The sequence below is a fragment of the Caloenas nicobarica genome, chromosome 2, assembly GCF_036013445.1.
Source record: "Caloenas nicobarica isolate bCalNic1 chromosome 2, bCalNic1.hap1, whole genome shotgun sequence".
Taxonomy (NCBI): Eukaryota; Metazoa; Chordata; class Aves; order Columbiformes; family Columbidae; genus Caloenas; species Caloenas nicobarica.
Window position 1 is genome coordinate 34,696,966 of NC_088246.1, and position 19,832 is coordinate 34,716,797.

Below are 19,832 nucleotides of genomic sequence, written 5' to 3' on the forward strand. Positions count from 1 at the left end.
CATTATATAGGCTGGGCAGCAAAGTCTGTTTTTCCTTTATCTCTACGCACCATGAAGTACTTGTCTGCGTGTAGGTCATGGCAACTTGTGAGGTAGATATTGACCGGCCATCACTACATATGGTCTGCGATGGCACCTCTAACCATGGGCACATCGTATTGTGCAGCTGTGGTCAGACGGCTCATACACATGCCCACTAAATGTTTAAATAACATTTTCCTTAATAATCAGCTCTGATCAGGGGTGCAGCCCAGGGATCTATTAGAATTGGCCAGTCTCCATTTTGTTCACAGTTGTTGCCCAGCATGTGAGGAAAGAAACACGGTTAAGTGGTGAAGGGTCCATCGAATGCAGCAGTGAGCTGTTGCAGTAACATTCGCAAATCAGGCTGGGGTAAGAGTTAATTTGGATTTCTGGAACTAAACGTTCCTAATTTATAAACAAATTAAGTACAAAAATTGATCATAGTGTAAAACTAGTATAAAAATGCCTGCGAGGTAAACGGTGTGGCTCTAAACAGGTCTCTCAGAAATCCCAGGGAATGTTGAAAGCAAAGGGAGTGAGTCATAAGCACATGAGCTGAAAGAAGCTGAAGACAAAATCATGCATCTCTGCTTAATTCCATCACATGATGAGTCCTGGGGCCCTTAATTTAATTGGAGAGCAAAGCAGCGGAGAAACTTCATTCTCGCTTCTCAGTGGGGACTGGAGGAGTTACCGTGAGCAGGCACCGGGCGCTCTCTGCTCCTCCGCGCACGCTGAGCTCGACGCAGGGTCTCCGGCACCATGAGCGGTGTTTGCCACCACCTCGGACTCCTGTTCCTGGCCGAAGCAGTGCTGTGTGCTGCCGCCACACGTGAGTGCTTCCTTCACCCCGTCCTCTCTCCCTGCCTCCTCGGGTTCGAAGTCCTGAGTGGGTGCTGTGAAAACGGCTGCTCCTTGCAGGTAACAGGTAACAGGTAGGCAACAGCTAGCTCCACCTCAGGGTTGCATAGCTCTGGGTAGAAATGTCACCAAAGCTGGAGAAACATGCTGCAAATACACAGAGCTGACCGGAGCTAAGCCTTGGCTCATTTCAACGAATTTCTAACGATATTTCCCCAGCTCAAGCATGGCTAAAAAGGCAGATGCAGAATGCACTTCTCCCAGTTTGCTCAGCTCAGCTGTGGCTGGGAGAAGCCACGTCAGAGGCTGTGCTCCCTGCCGGGACGCCCAGACCTGTGGGTCCCCGACTTCAAGGAGCCCAGTCAAGAAATTAGATCCTCAAGCCACGGTGTGCAGGCACTGGGCTTGTTCTCAGCTTCTTTCTGGGTCCCCAGTTTGACTCAAGCCTTAGGTTGACTCGCTGACCTCAGGGCTGGGAACCCAGAAATGGGATTTTAGGGTCCAGTTCCAGGGTCTGCAGTAAGGAAAGCGAAGACCTTAAAAGCTGAGGTCCAGCTGAGTATCCATCTAGCCTTACACCTGTCTCCAATGGGAAACAGTAATGGAAGCATAACTGGGCAAGTGGATACCGGTATTTACCCAGGACACTTTTCCAGCCTGTGATGATTTATAGCACCAGAACTGCCTCTGTCAGATGCAGAGTCTTCATCTTTAACAGTTTTTACTGGACTTTCCTTCCATCCGTTCATGCACTTAAGTTTTGATTGCAACCGGTATAAATTTTTGGCACACGCAACATCCTGCCAGCAAGATATTTCACACCTTAACTGTGCCTTACATAAAGAAATATCTTTTACACGCTTAAAAACTGTAACCTGCTGGTTTCATTTGATTCTCCTTAACTTTTGTGCTTTCAGAAATAGCGACAAATTGCTTCTTCCTCCATGCTGTTCCTGATTCTGTTTTTATATTCTCCTCTGTCACCTCTTCAGGCTCAAGACACGGTCTATTTAGCTGTTCCTCATACGGAAACAATTCTATCCCTTTGTAGCATCCTCGCCACCTTTTTCTGTATTTTTTCAGTTCTCTTAAACCCTGCTTGAGCTGCAGAGAACAGAGCACACAGCATTCAAGACATGGATACACATGGAATTACACGATGCTGTAATGACATTTTCATCTTTGTTTTCTATCTAGCCTTTTCCTAGTTTTTTTAGCTACTAATGAGCACTGCATTCAAAACTGTAAAGCTATGAGATCTCATTTCTGAGCAGTGATAGCTGGTTTAGAGCCCCTCATTCTGTAAGTAAAGTTCCATTTAACTATTCTGAATTTCACACGGTTTTGAGTTATTGAGTCTGACGTGGTCCTCCCTTCTACTACTTTAAGATGCTGTCTTCAGCAGATTAAAGAACTTTACTGTTTATCTGTTTTCCAGATTATGAACATTTAAAATTATTGCAACAGTTGAGAAAACTGGCCACTTATTCTTCATCCTAACCAACTCCTTATTCATGGGAAATCCTTCATTCTTATCCTATGGTAACTTAGTTTCTTTATGTGCCGTTTGTGAGGGACCTCCACAAATGCTGTCTGGAAGTCAAGCAGACTGTGACAAGCAGGTCAGCCTTGTTCCCATGCTCTCTGGCTCCCTCAGCAAAACTCAAATATATTTGTGAGGAATGCACTCCTTTTATGGCATATCATAATTATCCACTGTATCTGCTGATTCTTTTCTTCACTGCTGTTCCTACCCACTTCTTCAATGTGAGCCTCAAACTTTTCATAATCCTCTAAATCTTTCCTGGAAGTGTTTTTAAAAACTGTCATCACATTTGCCAACTTTTATTTCTCAGCCACTGAAGCAGTTTTAAGCAAGATGTTACATGCTATGGTTAAGAGCTCATTTATTTCACCCTCGAATAACTTCCATACTTTTTGAGCCATCCTATCTAGAGAACTTCTTCAGTTTGTTATTTGTTCTACTTTTGGTTGGTTGGTTTTGTTTGTTTGTTTGGTGCCAGCACTTCATTTTGAGATTCTCCATCTTTGTAAAGAAAATTCTAGCACAAAAACCTCTCACGCTCCTCCTTTGTGAATGAAAACGTAAACTTTTTTTTTTTTTTTTACCTTCATGCTATCCCTTTATCTTCCCTGAATGCTGCTTCTGTATCTACACCATCTTTTGGCCCTACAGACTTTCTGGCAAGCTTTCCACTACTTTTGTATTAAAAAAAAAAAAAAAAAACCAAAACCCAGTAGTTTTTATGATTTTGCAAGTTGTTCCTCAAATCCTTTTTCATCCTGCTTTATTATGTTTCCAGACGTAATTTTAGAAAGTTTACATTATTTTCTGTCTTCGTCGTTTGGCAATAACATCAGTCTTTTTACTTCTAATACACTTACACCCTTTTTAGCTGGATCATCTTTTTATTGCTGTTGTTCTAACATTGGCTTTCGTTCTCTCTTTCATGGCTAACACACCCTATCAGGAAATGCTGAACTTTTTTCTTTGCTCCTTTTATCATCAAAATGAAAACCAGAATGAGAAAGAAGAAAGTCAGAGTATAAGTTCTTTTCTTCTATGATTACCTCACCAAAACTAGTACAGTAATCAACGCCTCAGAGTGTAATATTACTCTATTTTGAACTGAATTGCTCTAATTGTGGTTATTGCCAACATCTGTTCTTGAGTGTTTGTCATTGTTAAAGAAGAAATACATTAAATCTTTTTGTTCCTTTAAATTCGGCAACTGAAAATCTTCAGTTCCATGTGTTAGAGAAACTAGTACTGAAGCCTTTGCTCATCTGAAAAAATGTCTTTGTCTTGTCCTGAAGCTTGTGAAATGTTTTATATTTGATTGAAATAAACAAAGCACATCAGGGAGGCACAGAAATGCCTAAGGAGCTTTTGATTTAGAAGCAGTGACCACAGTTGTTACCAAAGCTGGACAGGAAAATGTCTTCTGAATTCAAGGATTATTATTGAAAATTCAAAATCAAAAGCATTTATAAAATTAAAAGTGCTCCAGCTCTTTTTGATGAGCATTTGGGAAAAATAATGGTTGAAATATTTTGATGTGACAAAATCTAAATATTTTTATTCATTAAATGATTTTTAGATAAAATCAAAGAGAATGGGAAAAATAAATTGGGAAAAATCCCTAGGTACTTACTTTCAAATAAGACAACACATTAATTTAAACACATAAAATGTAATTGAACTTGATAAGCCTTTGTGAAATACTTTTATAGTTGCTAATCTGTTTTTTTCCTGAGAAAAGTTTCTGAAAGACAACATTACCCAACTCTTCTTCTGACCAAGACTAAAACAATACAGCATGTGATAAAGGCCATTAAGTAAATGCCAGTCATGATGTTATGCTTTGCTCACATCAAAATTTATTAAACCTGCAGGAAAGACTTAATTCAAGTGATTTAAGTGAAACTGTGGGGAGTTCCTGTAGGGCGAAAGACCATGGGAGACCATGTCTCTGAGTGGAAAACTTGTTCTTTTCCTCAAACCTTTCAGTCCTCAAGACTCAAGAGGCTGGGGAGGGAGCTGCCAGCATCAGTTCAGAGTGACCATTGAGATGCGACTGGCCAAGGGACATCCTTCCTGCCCAGCAGCAACCTCACTAGGCAATAAACATCAAAAGAAAGCAGCTCCTGCCTCTTCTTCAGTGCTTTCTGGGGTTCCCCCTTGAAGTAAAATTAGGAGTCACATGCCCACAAAGACCGTGCTTAGACTGGCTACACCTGCTCTGTGCCTTTTCCAAAACTCAGAGGAATTCCCACACAGCTGGTTACATTAGAGCGCATAGGGCCATTCCTGCCCTTCTTACAGGTCTCTGCATTTTCCTTAAAATCATCCAGCTCTTTGTTGCACTTGGCTATAAATCTCAGCAGCATTCAGTATCAGCTACCTATAGAATAAAGCCACGAAAAGCAGAAGAAATCCTAAGTCCCTTGATGTTGTGACACACCCAGCAGTTCCCTCATTAACATGACAGTTGTTTAAAGCCCCCAAGCTTTAATGGAACTCTGCCTATAGGTCTACTTGGAAACACATACTTACGGCATTCTACAGTGGTTGGCATGTTCCTACAGATTACTTGGATATTTACTTTGTTTCTCAGTATGTGTACTTCGTGACATAAAGGGGGATCCTAGAAGGCCTGGGAAAAGTTTGAGCCTATCATTTGTAGTAATATGAGAAGAAAGAGGTTATTAAAATTATTTAATATCTGAGTCATTTTAAAGTAATAGGCATGAAGCTATTATGGTTTTATATTATAAACACATTGAATTTACTATTCGGCTCTAAATTTCCTTTTCTGGAAATACCAGCTTCAGTTACAATTGGTTCCACCCCTCCCACCCAAACCACCGGCCAACTTACCAAAGAAGCTTCACTGGGTCAAAATTAATTCCTGGCATAATTTCCACTGGAGCACAGTGCAGACACAGAGTGAATTTATGCTGTTAGCCTTTTACTCATGGATTTATTACCAGGCAAGCACAAAGCAGTCAGCAATCAAGCAACCTCTGTACAACTAGCCTGATTGTTGCCAGGTTCTTTCCTTTCATACAAACAATGGTTATGACATGGTCAAAATGTTATAATTTTTTTTTAATTCTTTCTCTGAAAAGCTTCCAATGGTGCAAGTAGCAAAATGTCAGTCTGTCAGTGGTGGAATTGTCTTCATATTGGTCGTAGTTGATGTGTTTATAGCTGCAATGATAAAATTCCATAACTTTCTACTTGTGGTTTCTAATCCCTACAAGAATATAGTCATGATAAGAAGGCTGTTAAGCACAAGAACAACGTCTTTATAGAGTGGTAGTGAAAATGCTGTTATGTTGCATGTTTGTTTTCATCTCCAGGGTATCAAGATGTGCTGACCAGTGGAACAACTTCTCCTGTCACATCCTACAAGAAGATACAAGGCTGGTCTAGTGATCAAAATACATGGAATGAAAAGCTTTATCCTTTCTGGGAAGAAGGAGATCCCAGATGGAATGACTCCTGGAAAGGTAATCACGCATATGCATTTCAAAGACGCTGAGAAAACTGGCCAGAAAAATCCACCTTATTGAAGAGTGCAGGTGCTATAGTGCTTTTTCTTAGGTGCAATATCCACCACTGCTGCAAGGAACAGCAAATTAGAGACGATTGGCTTTGATACCATTCCCAGCAGGTTGTCTGGGGAAGAAGAACAGCGAGTTGTTACAGTAAATGCTTTCCCGTGACTCATAGTCTCAGACATTAATACTTACTAAGAAGTACTGATGGCCAGGACTCTAGGATAATCCCTTATTTGAAACATGCCTTAGAGGACAAATAGCTCCAACTGCTAGAGCATTGTGGGCTTCAGTTTGGTGACTTTGGTGAAGACCCTGTTTATTATCACCTTGTCTGAGCTGAGGTCTAACAGCTGTAAACCCGGGGAGAAACGAAAATATTCTCTTATGGAAAATATTGACCCCCATGGGTAAAAAAATGCATATTCTTAGCTCTAAGAAGGAAATGAATGACAGACCAGTAAGTGATGTGGGTGGATATGATGAGGCCCTCTGATTACTCTAAGTTGGGGTTTTGGTAAGAGCGCAAGTGACTTACAAGCACAAAACCCATTGGAAACAGAGGAATCAATAAAGCATTTGTAATGTAAATAGTGCACAGTTGAAGGCAGATGCTGCTCTGATGCATTCTTTACTGCCATGAAGACCAATTTTCCTTTCTACAGGTGGAAGGGTGACAGCCAAACTGGACACTGACAGTCCAGCACTGGTAGGATCCAACGTGACCTTTGTTGTGACTCTCAAGTTTCCCAAGTGCCAGACAGAAGATAATGACAGCAACATAATATACAAGAGAAACTGCACCCAGGGTAGGTAACGGCAATCTGCCTGCACTGTGCACGTGTCTGACTGTGGTGCTGGTGGGAACACATCACGAATCTCTGAAAACATCAGAAGCGCATCCTGTGAACAACAGCCATGGTACTTCTGACTGATAACCACACTCATGCATCACCTTGCCACACCAGCTTCTTTCCTCAGGAGATCACTGTGGTATTTGTATTGTTCTGCACCCGCTACATATAACGACCAGCTAATTTAAGATCTGCCTTCATTATAAAATTGCCTTCCCAAAACAGTGACGCTAATTTGGCTTCCTAACAAAACTGTTACTGCTTTTCAGCTTGGTCACAAGGCTGCACAGTCACACGGTTTTCTTCCAAATTCGTAAAGCTGTCAGTTTATTAAATTGAGATTTATTTTTTTTAATTAGGAATTGTAGAACTCACTAACCATCATCTGCATCTTGCAAAACCCTCAAGAAAGAATAAATCTCACATTCCCACATCTTAAGAATTAAAAACAAACAAGAAAATAAATCATTTAAAAATCAAGCAATCTTTTCATCAGAGAATCACTTTTTTTTCCATCTTATTTACTGTTACACAGAGCAAAAACCCTATAATAATTCCAATGTGTGAAACAGGCTGTTGCACCTTTCTTTCTCTGAACTCATAAATGTTCAATAATTTTTTTTTACTGATCAAAGTAATTTTCATTTCAAGACATATCAGTAAATTTTTTGGCAGCCTGAGTTCAACTTTTTGACTGTCTAATGTTTTGTTAATGGTTGCTATCCATTCTCTACTTAATATCTGTTGTGCTGTTTGGGGAAGGAAACTGTCTTTTTATTATTCAGGAAGGAACTGAAATTCATGTCTAAGTTACTTAAAGGTGCCATAGAAAACTTTTCTGACAAAACAAACTAAGTCACTTCCTCACAGTGCTTCCGTGGCTGCCACTTCTACTTAAAATTTTAGATTCTGCTTGCAAAATATCCAGATAGCCCCACTAATTCTGGTGAAACAGTAGTGTCCTGTGTACTCAACAGCAAGTTTTGGGCAAGCAATTTTAAATTGTACCTGGCCCATGGGACAGTAATACTTTTTAAGCTTCTAAATAAAACTAGAATGCCAAGCCAGAACAATTCGGTGTTTACATTTAACCAACCAACCAACCAACCACAAAGCACAATGTTAGAAAAAACTGAATGTCAGTCTAAAAATACCCCACTTCACTTGTTTAAACGCAGTAACTGCTTTAACCTGGGGTGTCTGTCTCCTGTTTCCTGACTTTCTGCACATCTCTCAGTTGACTGGGAACATGTCCTATTTCTACACTTAGATCCTCCAGCTTCCCAGGATCAGCAAGTCTATGTCTACAACTGGACTGAATGGATTGACGACTGTGGCTGGGAAAACTGCACAAGCAACCACAGCCATAATGTATTCCCAGATGGCAGACCCTTCCCTCATTTTCCTGGCTGGAGGAGGAGGAACTTTGTCTACGTGTTTCACACATTTGGTTAGTACTGCAACACAACCCTCTCGAGTGGAAATCCTGAATTCATTCCCCACTTTCCAGAGAGGCCATCAGCTGTTTGGTCTGGAAAGCATGGATTATCAGGAGATTCTCTTTAAATCTCCATTCACAGGACTACCACTGAAGAAAATAAATTTCCTTTCAGTAGTACTCAAGACACTTCTCTAGGAAAAGAGAGGGTCTGGGCAGGTCAGTGAGATGATTTGTTGACCGCTCACTGTCACTTCAGATTCTTAAGTTTAAGAGAGACCACAGCACTGTATGTCTTCAAGCCAGTTTAACAGTGCAGCACTTCTTGCCTCTGGGGAGAAGGTGAAAAGGCCACTGACCATGTGGTACCGATCTGGTCACAGATGCTGATTTTCAGTGTTTCTAGTTCTTATGTATATAACGGTTGGGCTAATCCTGACATTGGCCACATACTAAATCTTAGTAGCCTAAGTTAGCTTGGCTAAATCAGTGTTATCATCAGTATCAGCATGAGTAATAATAATAATAATAATAATAGTGTCCCAAATTTTACATAGAGTGATAGCATTTACCTACCTCCATCACTGTTACAAAGACAAACAAGCAAATTTATACAAAGTGCTCTAGGGTATGAAGCAAGAGGTATTATATCTTCTGGCTACACTGAAAGTATACAAACACATGATCACTTAAAATGCTTAAGTAGTAACACTATCCACTACATAATCCTAATAACTATGTAATGTAATTGCTTTGGAAAGATGTAGATGCCTTGGCAAATGCCTTTTCTTGGATCAGTGAAATTTGGGACAGCTTTCTGACACCTTTGAAAAAACACAGAAATAATGGGAGTAAACACATTGTAAAAGTAGTCAGCCCTCCAAAAACACCTGCCAGATAACTGAAAGACAATTCTAAACCATTCATTTTGATTTAGACAATCCAAGATTCCCAGAGATATTGCTTGGCTTAAAACAGCTTGCAGCTGGGCCGAAGGGGAGAACATATTGTAAGGTCATGTTCTGTTTCAGGTCAGTACTACCAAACAATTGGACGATCTTCAGCAACATTTTCAGTCAACACAGCAAATATCAGTCTTGGCAAACACGTGATGGCAGTACGCATTTACAGGAGAGGGCACTCAGCGTATGTTCCAATTGCAAGAGCAATTGCCGTTTATGTTGTAACAGGTGAGCACGCTGGAATAAACTGTAATAAAATACTGGGGGTATGTGTCGTTTAGGTGGTAAAGGAATTCAGCACAAGCATCACCTGGCATGAACACAAGACATTGGCCCAAGAAAGTTTTTTAATATGAATGTGGAATCTCTGGTAAATTGCCTTGCATAGTGTCATCTACCTTTGTATCTAGCTCAGTTGTGACACTGTAACTTCGTAATGAAAAATTATTCACGAGAGGAAATGTAATCTTCTACAGATGCCTGCGATTCTTCATTTGTTCCCATACTTTTCTGGGTAGTTGTTTCCTACTGACATTCACTCCTCAGATCAGTAAATCAAATTAAAGTAGAAACCCATGTTAAAGAAGTTAATGTCTCATATTCTGACTTGCTGTTCACGGACTTCAGAGCTGTTTGTTGTTTACAGCCAGCTATGTATGCTTTATCTATTTACTTTTTTCTCCCGCACAGACAAAATTCCACTCTCTGTGAGTATGTTCCAAAAACACGACCGCAACATCTCGGACTCCATTTTTATCAAAGACTCACCAATCACATTTGAGGTGAAGATCCATGACCCCAGCTACTATCTTAATAATTCTGCCATCTCCTACAAGTGGAACTTCGGAGATGGAAGTGGCTTATTTGTAGCCAGTGGTTCCACTACGTCTCACACCTATACTCTGCAAGGAAACTTCACTCTGAATTTAACTGTCCAAGCCATTATACCTGTACCTTGCAAACCAGTAACACCTACCGCACCACCGCCCACCTCAGCAGGTAAGAGTTTACCGAACAGCAGTGATATTAAGAGCTATGCTAAGACTTTAATTTCTGACATTTTAAGTTCATATCTTCAGAAGTTTTACTGTCATCAGTGAAAGAGCTGCAAGGCTCTGCAAACCCTCTATAAATTGTTTTACAGACAGAATCAATAACCATAAACTCTTCTACGATAGGCATCACTTACACATTTAATACATTACGCATCCAGTTGTACCACCACAGTGACAGCGTCTGCTGTCTTGAGGTGGACATGCAGTACATATAAATTTGTTTTTACATCCTCTGCCATGTCAGGTCAAGCGGTTTTAGCCTTGCCTACTCAGGGTCATCTTTTGAGGCAAGACGTCAATTTTAAGCGAGAAAGAGGTAAACTAGAACACTCTTATAACTAGTTCCTTTCTGGTTTGCATTAACTTCCACACAAAATGAGATTGGATTGAATTAGAAAAAACTTACTGATATTCCAAAATATGGGATTTCCACATGGCATTAACCCAGCATGGTTTTTCCACTTTAAATTTATGCACTATCATATTTCAGAAAAACTTTAATTATGTTGAGCATTGGTTTATCACCTCAGAGGGTTTTAAGGTTTGCAAAAGGCCTGCAGTTTCAGCCTGGGTAGCTACAATACTACTACTATTAAAATGTAAATGTGGCTCTATTTTTCAAATTTCCAAATTTTAATAAGTGCTTTTACAAAAATGCTCGGCCAGAATGAAAAATGAAACGAAAGCTATAATTTGCACCACTTCCCCCTTCATTTTTCCACGAGCTGTAATGTAGAGCAATCGGAAAATACCTGCTTTTAAAGAGAGCGTTTTAAACCTTTTATTGGCCTTTGGATTTCTTCTATAATTGATTTGGGAATTATAAAGAAGTGTTTAATTATATCAAGCCTTGCAGTCTCACTTTCATTTCACAGAGATGGGTGACTAGCAAGGTGGCTTTTAGAGTGAGGCTACCCAGGCCACTCCAGGGTTCTATAGCTGGGTGTATGTTTTCTTTAAGGCTTTTACCATGATCGCATACAGATACATACATGACTGCACAGCTGCAAACCAAACTCACTAACGACCTATGTAATTAATGCAGTTGAAACATATGGCCACGTTCAGAATACCTCTGTGCAGAACTTTTTCTTTCTCCCTCAACTCAACAGTAACGACCGGAGAATCTTCTAATTCAGACTCTTCTACCACTGTCAAAACAATGGAAGATAATCCTGATGGAGGTTGCCATATTTACAGAAATGGATACTACAGCACTGGTATCTCTGTTGTAGGTAAGGATGTGGGTCAACAACTGAACAGAGGAATGGGGCTAATAATGTACATCTATGTACAGTAGCAATAACATTTATTTAGGCTCCTTTTTAACAAATCCGTGAAACCCACAATAAGATACTTCTCTTGGACCTTGCTGACATTTTTAAAAGTTAATGTACAGACAGCTAACTGGCTGACTTGGCTTTCTTTACACACTGTGCCAGGATCTAGCCGCACAGGTTATGGCCCCTCGGTGTCAGACACGCGAGGCTGGGCCTTGCTCTGGATGCCTGCTGATGGCTGTCACCATCCTACACGTGATGTTCTCAGGCACCTGGGCTGGGAAATGGCTGGTGGGCATGTGCACCATATCACTACCTTCTATATCATCAGCCTCTGAACTTGCCAGACCTGAAGCGTGCTGGCCTGAGGGGGCCACACAAGGTTGAGTGGACCTTGGCATGCACAAAAATCATGGTTAGTGGAAAGGGCAGGTGATTTTGTAAAAGAAATAAGTAAATAATAATAATAGAAAAGCAGCAGCCTCATAGCGACAGCACTACAAAACTTCTCAGCTTTCAAACCCTTCAAGAGAAGTACTAAAGGAGGGAGGAGGTTATGGAAAACAAGATCTGAACAGAGCATCAGCCAAACACTTGAGGTTCTGTACGCACAGACTTCAGAGCTTGTCATGTGTCCTACCTTTGACATCTGTTTCCTCTCCCAGAGGGAATCCTTGAGGTAAATATTATTCAGATGACAAGCATCCAGACAACAGAAAGTCAAGCTGAAAACTCACTGGTTGACTTTGTTGTTACCTGCCAAGGGAGGTAAGTGTGTGAATAGAACTGTCAGTTGTCCCTCTTTAAATAAGACTAGGTGCTGGAACACTGTCTGCACTTAGATGCAACTGCACAAACAAAAGTTGGGAACTGCAGTGTTTCTATTTCTTGACTGGAGCTAAAGATAATGCAAGTCTCATTTGTAAGCTATGTCAACAGAGGTTACTGCCAGGCTGTTAGGATTCAGAAGAAATATCAAGCCTCACTAAAAATAAGAGAACTAGATAGTGGGGAGAAACAATTCTATATTTCCCTGGCCAAGACAAGACTCCAGCACTTACTGTAAAATGGGAAGTAGTCTACTGAAACTGGAAGGAAACACTTTCTTTTTGGACATGATTTTTTGGCACTTAGAGTAAACGGGTGTGTCAAAGCAATTTCTTGGATAGGAAAACACTGCATTAATACTCCTAGCTCCCAGAAGGGGATTAGAGTTTAGAGGACTGAGAAGTACAAGAATTGTCTTGGTAATGCAACTGGAAAACAATTAACCTCTCTTAAGTTAGTGTTTACTTTTTTGGCACATGATACTACATACAAGAATATGCATTCTTTTCTTAATTATGTGTATTAAAAGTAACAGAATTTAAAAGCTGATTCGAAGCAGGTAATTCTGTGATCACCGCAAAATGTCAAATGATATGTAAAACAAACATAATTTTATAGATTAAATATATGCATTTTATATAAAATAAACGTGTATCTATAAAAAGCATAGGTATGTAGAAAAAATATATAATGTATTAATAAAACACTCTTAAGTCACCATCGTGTCACTAATTTCAGTAAACAGGCACCAGCATAAAACTGGGGCATCAGTGCAATGTGTCTATGAACTGGACTAGCAGGACTCCACAGATGCAACGTGTTCTCTCTTCCCACCCCAAGTCTCCCCACAGATGTCTGCACAGTAGTTTCTGACCCCACGTGCCAGGTGTCCAAGAGTGTGGTATGCGACCCCGTCACTGTCACTGATGAATGCTTACTCACCATAAGGAGAGCTTTTGAAGAACCTGGAACATACTGTGTAAACATCACCTTGGGGGATGACACTAGTCAAGCCCTTGCCAGTGCACTGATTTCAGTAAACGGAGGTGAGTCCACACAGAGCAGATGCCGGTTGGCTGTGAATAGCTTCTCCCTGTGGTTATTTCCCTGCAGGGGGGATGAGCACAGGAATTTATATGGGGTTTTTATTATGCCTGGAGGTCTCAGCTGAGACTGTACCAGCTTGTGTGAGGGTCCATGCAAAGATAAAGAGATGATTCTTTCCCTACAGGAATTTTAGATGTTAGAACTTGGTTTGATTTATGTTTACAATCCAATGAGTACAGTAATTATACACACCCTTCAGTATCACAGAATATGAATAGTTCTTAAGTCATAATGTATTTTTCCACAGAATAACTCTGTTGGGCAGAGAAGCAGGTGGGGGACATGCCAGCCAGCCTACTCCACACATGGAGAAATACAAGAGAGGAATTCAGATCATTTGAGACAGAATCAAAGTCTGCAGCTGAGCTGGCTGCCCTGGGCCATCTTTATAGCGCAGTGACCTTGACCAGGTTTCTGTTTCTACATAAGATGAATCAGGTTCTGGAAAGGTCTGTGTAACATTCATTGACTACAGAGTGTGCCCAGAGTGACTATTTCAGAACAGGAGGTTTATTTTTGGTCAAGTGAGTATCACTGGGTCTTCTTGCTCATGGTTATCTGAGCAGTCTTTAACAGAACCAGGTATTAAACTCAGCCTCAGTCACAAGTCTAAATGATCATGCTATCCCTCTGCTCCCACTCCATTGCCTTCCTGGCCTCCCGCTACAATGTCCTAGTGGCTCTTTTGAACTCTGTTGTTACTGTCAGCCAAGCAACTGAGCCTTTGTGGTCATTTGCCACAGTATTTTTGGTTGATTTTATTTAGTCTGGGTATAAATTCAGCTGTACCAAAATCAGTTAACAATGACTAAGGCGCAACACCTGACTTCTAAGTGCCTTCTGGCTCTTAAAGATTAAAATAGGCAAGCAGTAGAATTTTTCAAAACTGTATTCAGAGAGGCTAACTTTAGCCTAACAAGGCTTAGCCTTCCTAGGTTTTCTCCAGAAATCAAAGCTAAGTTGTACTTTGAGGCTTCCGCTATAACCAAAGCGGACTTAGGATCTAAGAGGGATTGCTGCTTTGAGTCACCTTCTGGAGGAGCCCATCTAACATTTGCAAACATTCCTCATGTGTTCCACTCATTTCAAGAGAAGACCAAGTATTTATCAATTTCCAAAATTGCCGTAATTTGGTGCCTAAATATCTGGCCTTTAAAATTGAGCAGGACTGTGTCTGTGTTACGCGGGCATTGCACAAAACATCCGCCCTTAACTTGCTTAAACTGCTGTTGAATAGGTTGCAGTCCTATGATTTAGATTCATCCCATCAGTATGTGTTGCTCTGCAAACTAGTCCAAGGACCTACTTTATACATAAAATAAAGCAAATCCCTACAGTCTCAGCAAAAATATTGTGTAAACTAGGAATGAGGTTAAGTCCTCACAAACAACTATATCAACAAACTAAGAGATATATGAGGCACATGTACCAAGTAAATGGTAAACTCTGATTTGATCTCTTGATTTTCAAAGACAGCAATTATCAATTAATAACTGGAATGGTAAACCAACATTCACCTCTAGGTTACTTCACTGTATAAACACTGGTGTTAATAAGAAGACGAAGAATGTGTCTCAGTGTCAGTAAACTTGCTAAAAGTACAACCTGTGGACCAGAAAATTAAGATATTTAACAAAAATTTAAACAAACAAACTTGTAATGATTTGGCTTCTTCCATCAGATACAATGGAATTAGGAGTAGATGTGAGTGAAATGGTTGATGGCAAACCAGAAGGCAGAGTTCAATGACAGGCAGGGCCCAAAGTTAATTTCCCAGAACAAGCACATTAAAGAAGCACAGCGCCCAGCTCTTAGATAAGGCAAAGAAGCCCAAGTCCATCAAGCTCTCTGCTGCACTCTGCCATCTCAGCATATGGGACTGCAACAAACAATAACACTTACAAAACTCCTTTTTCATCCCCTTTTCTCCTGGCCATCATTCTTAAGAGAAAGATGAAGCTGATTTGAACATTAAAGCTCATAAAGAGAGTGCATCTTTTATACTCGCAGCGTAAACATTTCCCTGGCATAGAAATTGGCAAGGAGGAAATTAGCCTCACATTGTGGGGTGCCAGCAAGACCCTCCGTTCCCTTTCATGCTGGAAGGGCAACCACGTGTCACAGGGGCATGACTTATATGAGAGAACTGCCAAAGCCCAGCTCACACTCTGCTGGAACCGAGAATTAAACTGATTAGGATGTGAAAGCACCACCCCCTGCAAAGCATATTAGAAGTATTAGGCCTATTTCAATCTGTACAGCAATCAAGTAAAAATGATGCTTTCTTTAGAAAATCTCTCTCACTGTAAAAAAAAAAAAAAAAAAAAGGGCTAACTCTTAATCAAACTACTTTCTGAACTCTAGGGTCATCGTCAGGAACAACAGAAGGTGTCTTTATCTTCCTTGGTTTGTTGGCAGTGTTTGCCGCCATTGGGGCTTTTGTACTTTACAAGTAAGTGGCTAGTTTCTAGGATTAAAAATAGTTCAAGAAACTGTCAAAAATATTGGTTTAAATTAACAAAACCAACAACTTAAGTTTGTTGTATCTATATTTTTGTTTCTTTTTAATTGTTGTTCACAAATACTCTGGCAAATATTCAAGAAAACGAGATTACTGCCTTCAGCCACAAAACCATTGGAAAATATGCAAATGTTAAAGACTTTCATAGAAAATTACATTCTGTATTTATAAGCACACACATTCTAGTAACACTAGAAGGCCTGGGAAGTACATGTAAGCAGTAAGCAAACTCAAACTGTATGATGGGATTTATATATGCAGTAAAATCTAACAAACAGAAATTTTAATTTAGATCTAAAACTCTTAAAAGAAGTGTTTGCAAATGACTGACAGATCAAGAATTAATCATCAAAATTCTTCACTAAATAATTGACAAATAAATTATTTGGGGAAAAGGTGCTGGGCATGCAGGAAAGTAGTTAAAAGAAGCACATGCTACTGCATTATTAGCTTGGATGTTTCTCACAGAACTTTAACATTGCACCAAGACTCCCGAGTCAAGAGCATGCTCACCCTTCAGTCAGTGCTGAGAAGGAAACACCTCCACAGAGCAACAGTGCTCCGCTGAGCAACAGCACCTGCTCAGTAACCAGGCCTTAGTCACCACTACCAACCCACGGCAGTTAACCATTACATGGAATTGAAAGGGGGAAGAGGAAAAATATGCTATAAATACATTATTAATTCTCCTATGCACTTGTCACATGCTAAATGTTGACCTTTGTTTAAATGTCTTTCAGCAACTAACTGTGCGCATTCCTTGCAGGAGATACAAGCAGTACAAGCCTATTGAGAGAAGCGCGGGACAAGCAGGGAACCAGGAGGGACGTACTGCTTACTTCAGCAACTTCAAAGCCATTTTCTTCCCTAGTAGCACCGAGAGAAATCCTCTGCTGAAAAGCAAACCAGGCATTGTTTAAACCTTTAGTCTAACACTGGCTATTAGATTATGTACAGGACTCGTATCTGGACTGTACTTTGATGGGAGTTTCTTGTTGTTATAAAAAACCAGGGGGTAAGGTGAAAGCACATATAGATGGGATGGTAACTTCTGGGAGCTTGGTGCAATTAGAGGTACTAAAATAGTAGAAAACAAGGAGGTAGTTTTGAGCACTTGCTGTTCTTGCTTGTGATCTAGGACACACTCTTCTGAATAACTAACACCACGCCCCCTTTTTATCTGGGTTTTCTTATTTCTAGGTTAACTACCTGCAAAACTTAATCAGATGCATAATCTGGAGGGGGGAAAAAAAAGATTTTAAAAAAGACAAGCAAGCAAACAAAACCCAACCAAAAAACAAACAAACAAACTACTTGTAAATATTTAGTCTTAAATAGACAGTTTAGTATAGCCGCTTACTGCTTTAGCAGGATTCATGCCTTTGTGAGAAAAACAGACATGGGGGCAGGCACATGTTACATCTGTGGAATGAAACATGCCATGGCCTATTCCCAGGCATCAGCATGGCACTGCTGACACTGTTCCGCTGTTTGGGATGTCCTAGCACGGTCTGGCCCCAGGCAGACCAGCTCCTCACCAAGCAAACCCCAGATTCTGGGAACCACCAGAGGCACCGTTCCCCACCAGGAGCTTGGCAGCAGGCACCCTGTTTTGCAGGGTAATGACATTCAACAGCATGGATGCAGCTCATCACATACCTGTTGGCCTCAGGGCCAGAAAACAGGGCTGGACATGTTTAGTCTCCTACTGGACAGAGCTACCAGTGCACAAGTCTCACTATAAACTAGACCACAGACACCCAAGCAACAAGATGAGGCCCATCTGCTTGGCGCTGCCTGCTGAAACCTTACTCTGAGTCCCATGTAACATCTTCAGAGGCAATGGCTGACACTGGCTTTGTCTCCTTTGTCCCTGCTGGTCTTGAGATACTGGCCTGGCACCACCACTCCCCCGAGGGCAGAGAAGTGCTTCAAGGACAAGGGTCAGCAGAAGGGTAGCACTGGATTCCCTTTTTCCGCTTCTCTTCCCATTTCTCTCTCTGCTGCGGGACAGATACCTTAATTTCTGCTTGTTCTTCCATCCCGCTGTCTTTGACCACCTAATCAAATGCATGAAAACCCCAATCTAAGTAAAGCACTATGCTTCAGTTTCTGCTTTTGCATGACGCAGCTTAGAAAGTGTAAACTTCTGCACGAAAACTGACCAAAGAATGCTTTAAAAGGCTCATTTTCCATAAGAGCCTTGCTGATAATATTGAAGCTTATAATGAAAAATGAAATTAACTTTCAACAGGGGGCTGGGCAAATGACTTTATACAATCCATTTCCAATAACTGAATTCTTTGAAGATCTGCATTTCAAAATATTTAGCTTATTTACTGTCTTGGAACATCTCTGATACATATTGTTCTCAGTTCCTGATGCACTATATCAGCAAAACATATTTTCCCGGTATGTTAGCCGACCTGTCAAATGCTCTTCATTCACAATCTGAATGTAGTCTTCACTACCACTTCCCCAGTGTGCATGGACACCTTTAAATGAGGATATAAAAAATGTAGATTGGGACATACCTGTCAGATCAGTTCTACAGTTATAAAATTCAACAGTCTCATTTCTTTTGTTGTCCAATTTTTTAAATTCTTTTGTGGCCATTTCAGTTATACTACTGAAAGAACCATATTTGCTATGGTTCCATCTTCTTTATAGGTAACATTATCTAACCACAACTGGACATCTAAAACTATTCTCCCACTTAAAAAACACATTTACTGCAAAAATTACTGTCAATGTTACGTCCTCTGTTACCAGTCAGACCGCTGACAGGAAGGACTGTAGTTTGTATTTGTTGCTCTAGCTTGAGGCAGGACAGAGGTTTAGTCAAAAACTTAAGATGACGTGTAATGCAGCATGAAAAAATAAGGTTTGTCACAGCTATAAGGCTTAGGATCAGTGATGACACAGGCTCTCACTGCTCTAGGTTTTATGTAGAAAGCATCTTGTTTCAGTAAAACACTGCATGTTAGGAGCTCAGAGACATCTTAGGCTTTTGCATAGAAAACAAATTTGGGGCATATTTTAAGAACTTTTTTTATCCTTTAACCTAAGTACACAGAATGGCTTGCACTATCTTCCTTAAAATATCATGTCACAATATTAATTTTTTATAGTTTGATTTTGCATTTTCAGCTGTAACTTTCATTTCATCCATCTTTACTTTTATACAATGGAATCTAACTGCTGCACTGACAAATAAACCACCTAATGATTTTAAAGAGTACATTTCCTTTGTCTCAGAAAGAGCTACTTTCAGATAAGCAACATGATGAGTTGCCTAATTGATGACCAAAACAGTATCTACCTCAAGAAGACACAACTGGACCTGCCTTAGTCTTAGTTCACTTAAGCACATTTGGTACTACCATTGGTTATTGAGTAGTCTTTGCAGTCTTCCTTCAAGTGTACTCAGAGCAACAGCACCACAAACCCAAGAAGTGAGGAGCCTTTCTTAACAAGCAGATGACAGCCGAGGAACCCAATTTCAGAACAGATTAGGATACAAATGAACTTCATGTCCTTCAAAGGCAAGAACAGCTGACAAACAACAAATTTGTGAATGTCAGCAAATGTTACAAGATGGGTTTGAGGCATCCCCTTTGGAGAAATAACTTCAAAGAATGACATCAAACATAAATGTACATCATCTTGAGAAACAATGTCTTTTCAAACCTGTTATCAAGAGAAATGGAAACATTAGTTGAGTAACAAGTTTAACAAAAAGGACTTTAAAAGATGAAGTATTCTTTCAAACCACAGTTTTGTTCCTCCCCCCTTTTCTTCTTGAACACTTTTTATA

At 40.3% G+C, this 19,832-nt stretch overlaps 2 protein-coding genes across 2 annotated transcripts in view; one reads left to right on the top strand and one right to left on the bottom strand.

The window, feature by feature from the left end:
- Positions 1-19,832, bottom strand: part of HYCC1 (hyccin PI4KA lipid kinase complex subunit 1) — a 364,011-nt gene that overhangs the window by 126,866 nt on the left and 217,313 nt on the right. The gene's annotated exons all lie outside the window — the stretch shown is intronic.
- On the top strand, positions 641-19,230 carry GPNMB (glycoprotein nmb). Its single transcript, XM_065628716.1, has 11 exons — positions 641-856; positions 5,773-5,922; positions 6,636-6,779; positions 8,095-8,274; positions 9,294-9,452; positions 9,915-10,223; positions 11,392-11,514; positions 12,225-12,327; positions 13,228-13,433; positions 15,859-15,946; positions 16,782-19,230. Exons 1-11 carry the CDS (start codon positions 787-789, stop codon positions 16,933-16,935), a joined length of 1,686 nt encoding a protein of 561 aa, XP_065484788.1. The 5' UTR covers positions 641-786; the 3' UTR covers positions 16,936-19,230.

Excerpts from the sequence above, each read along its gene's own strand:
- GPNMB (XM_065628716.1), top strand. The coding sequence starts at position 787 with ATGAGCGGTGTTTGCCACCACCTCGGACTCCTGTTCCTGGCCGAAGCA. Across the intron at positions 857-5,772 it reads GCTGTGTGCTGCCGCCACAC|GGTATCAAGATGTGCTGACC; the intron begins GTGAGTGCTTCC and ends TTTCATCTCCAG. Across the intron at positions 8,275-9,293 it reads CTACGTGTTTCACACATTTG|GTCAGTACTACCAAACAATT; the intron begins GTTAGTACTGCA and ends GTTCTGTTTCAG.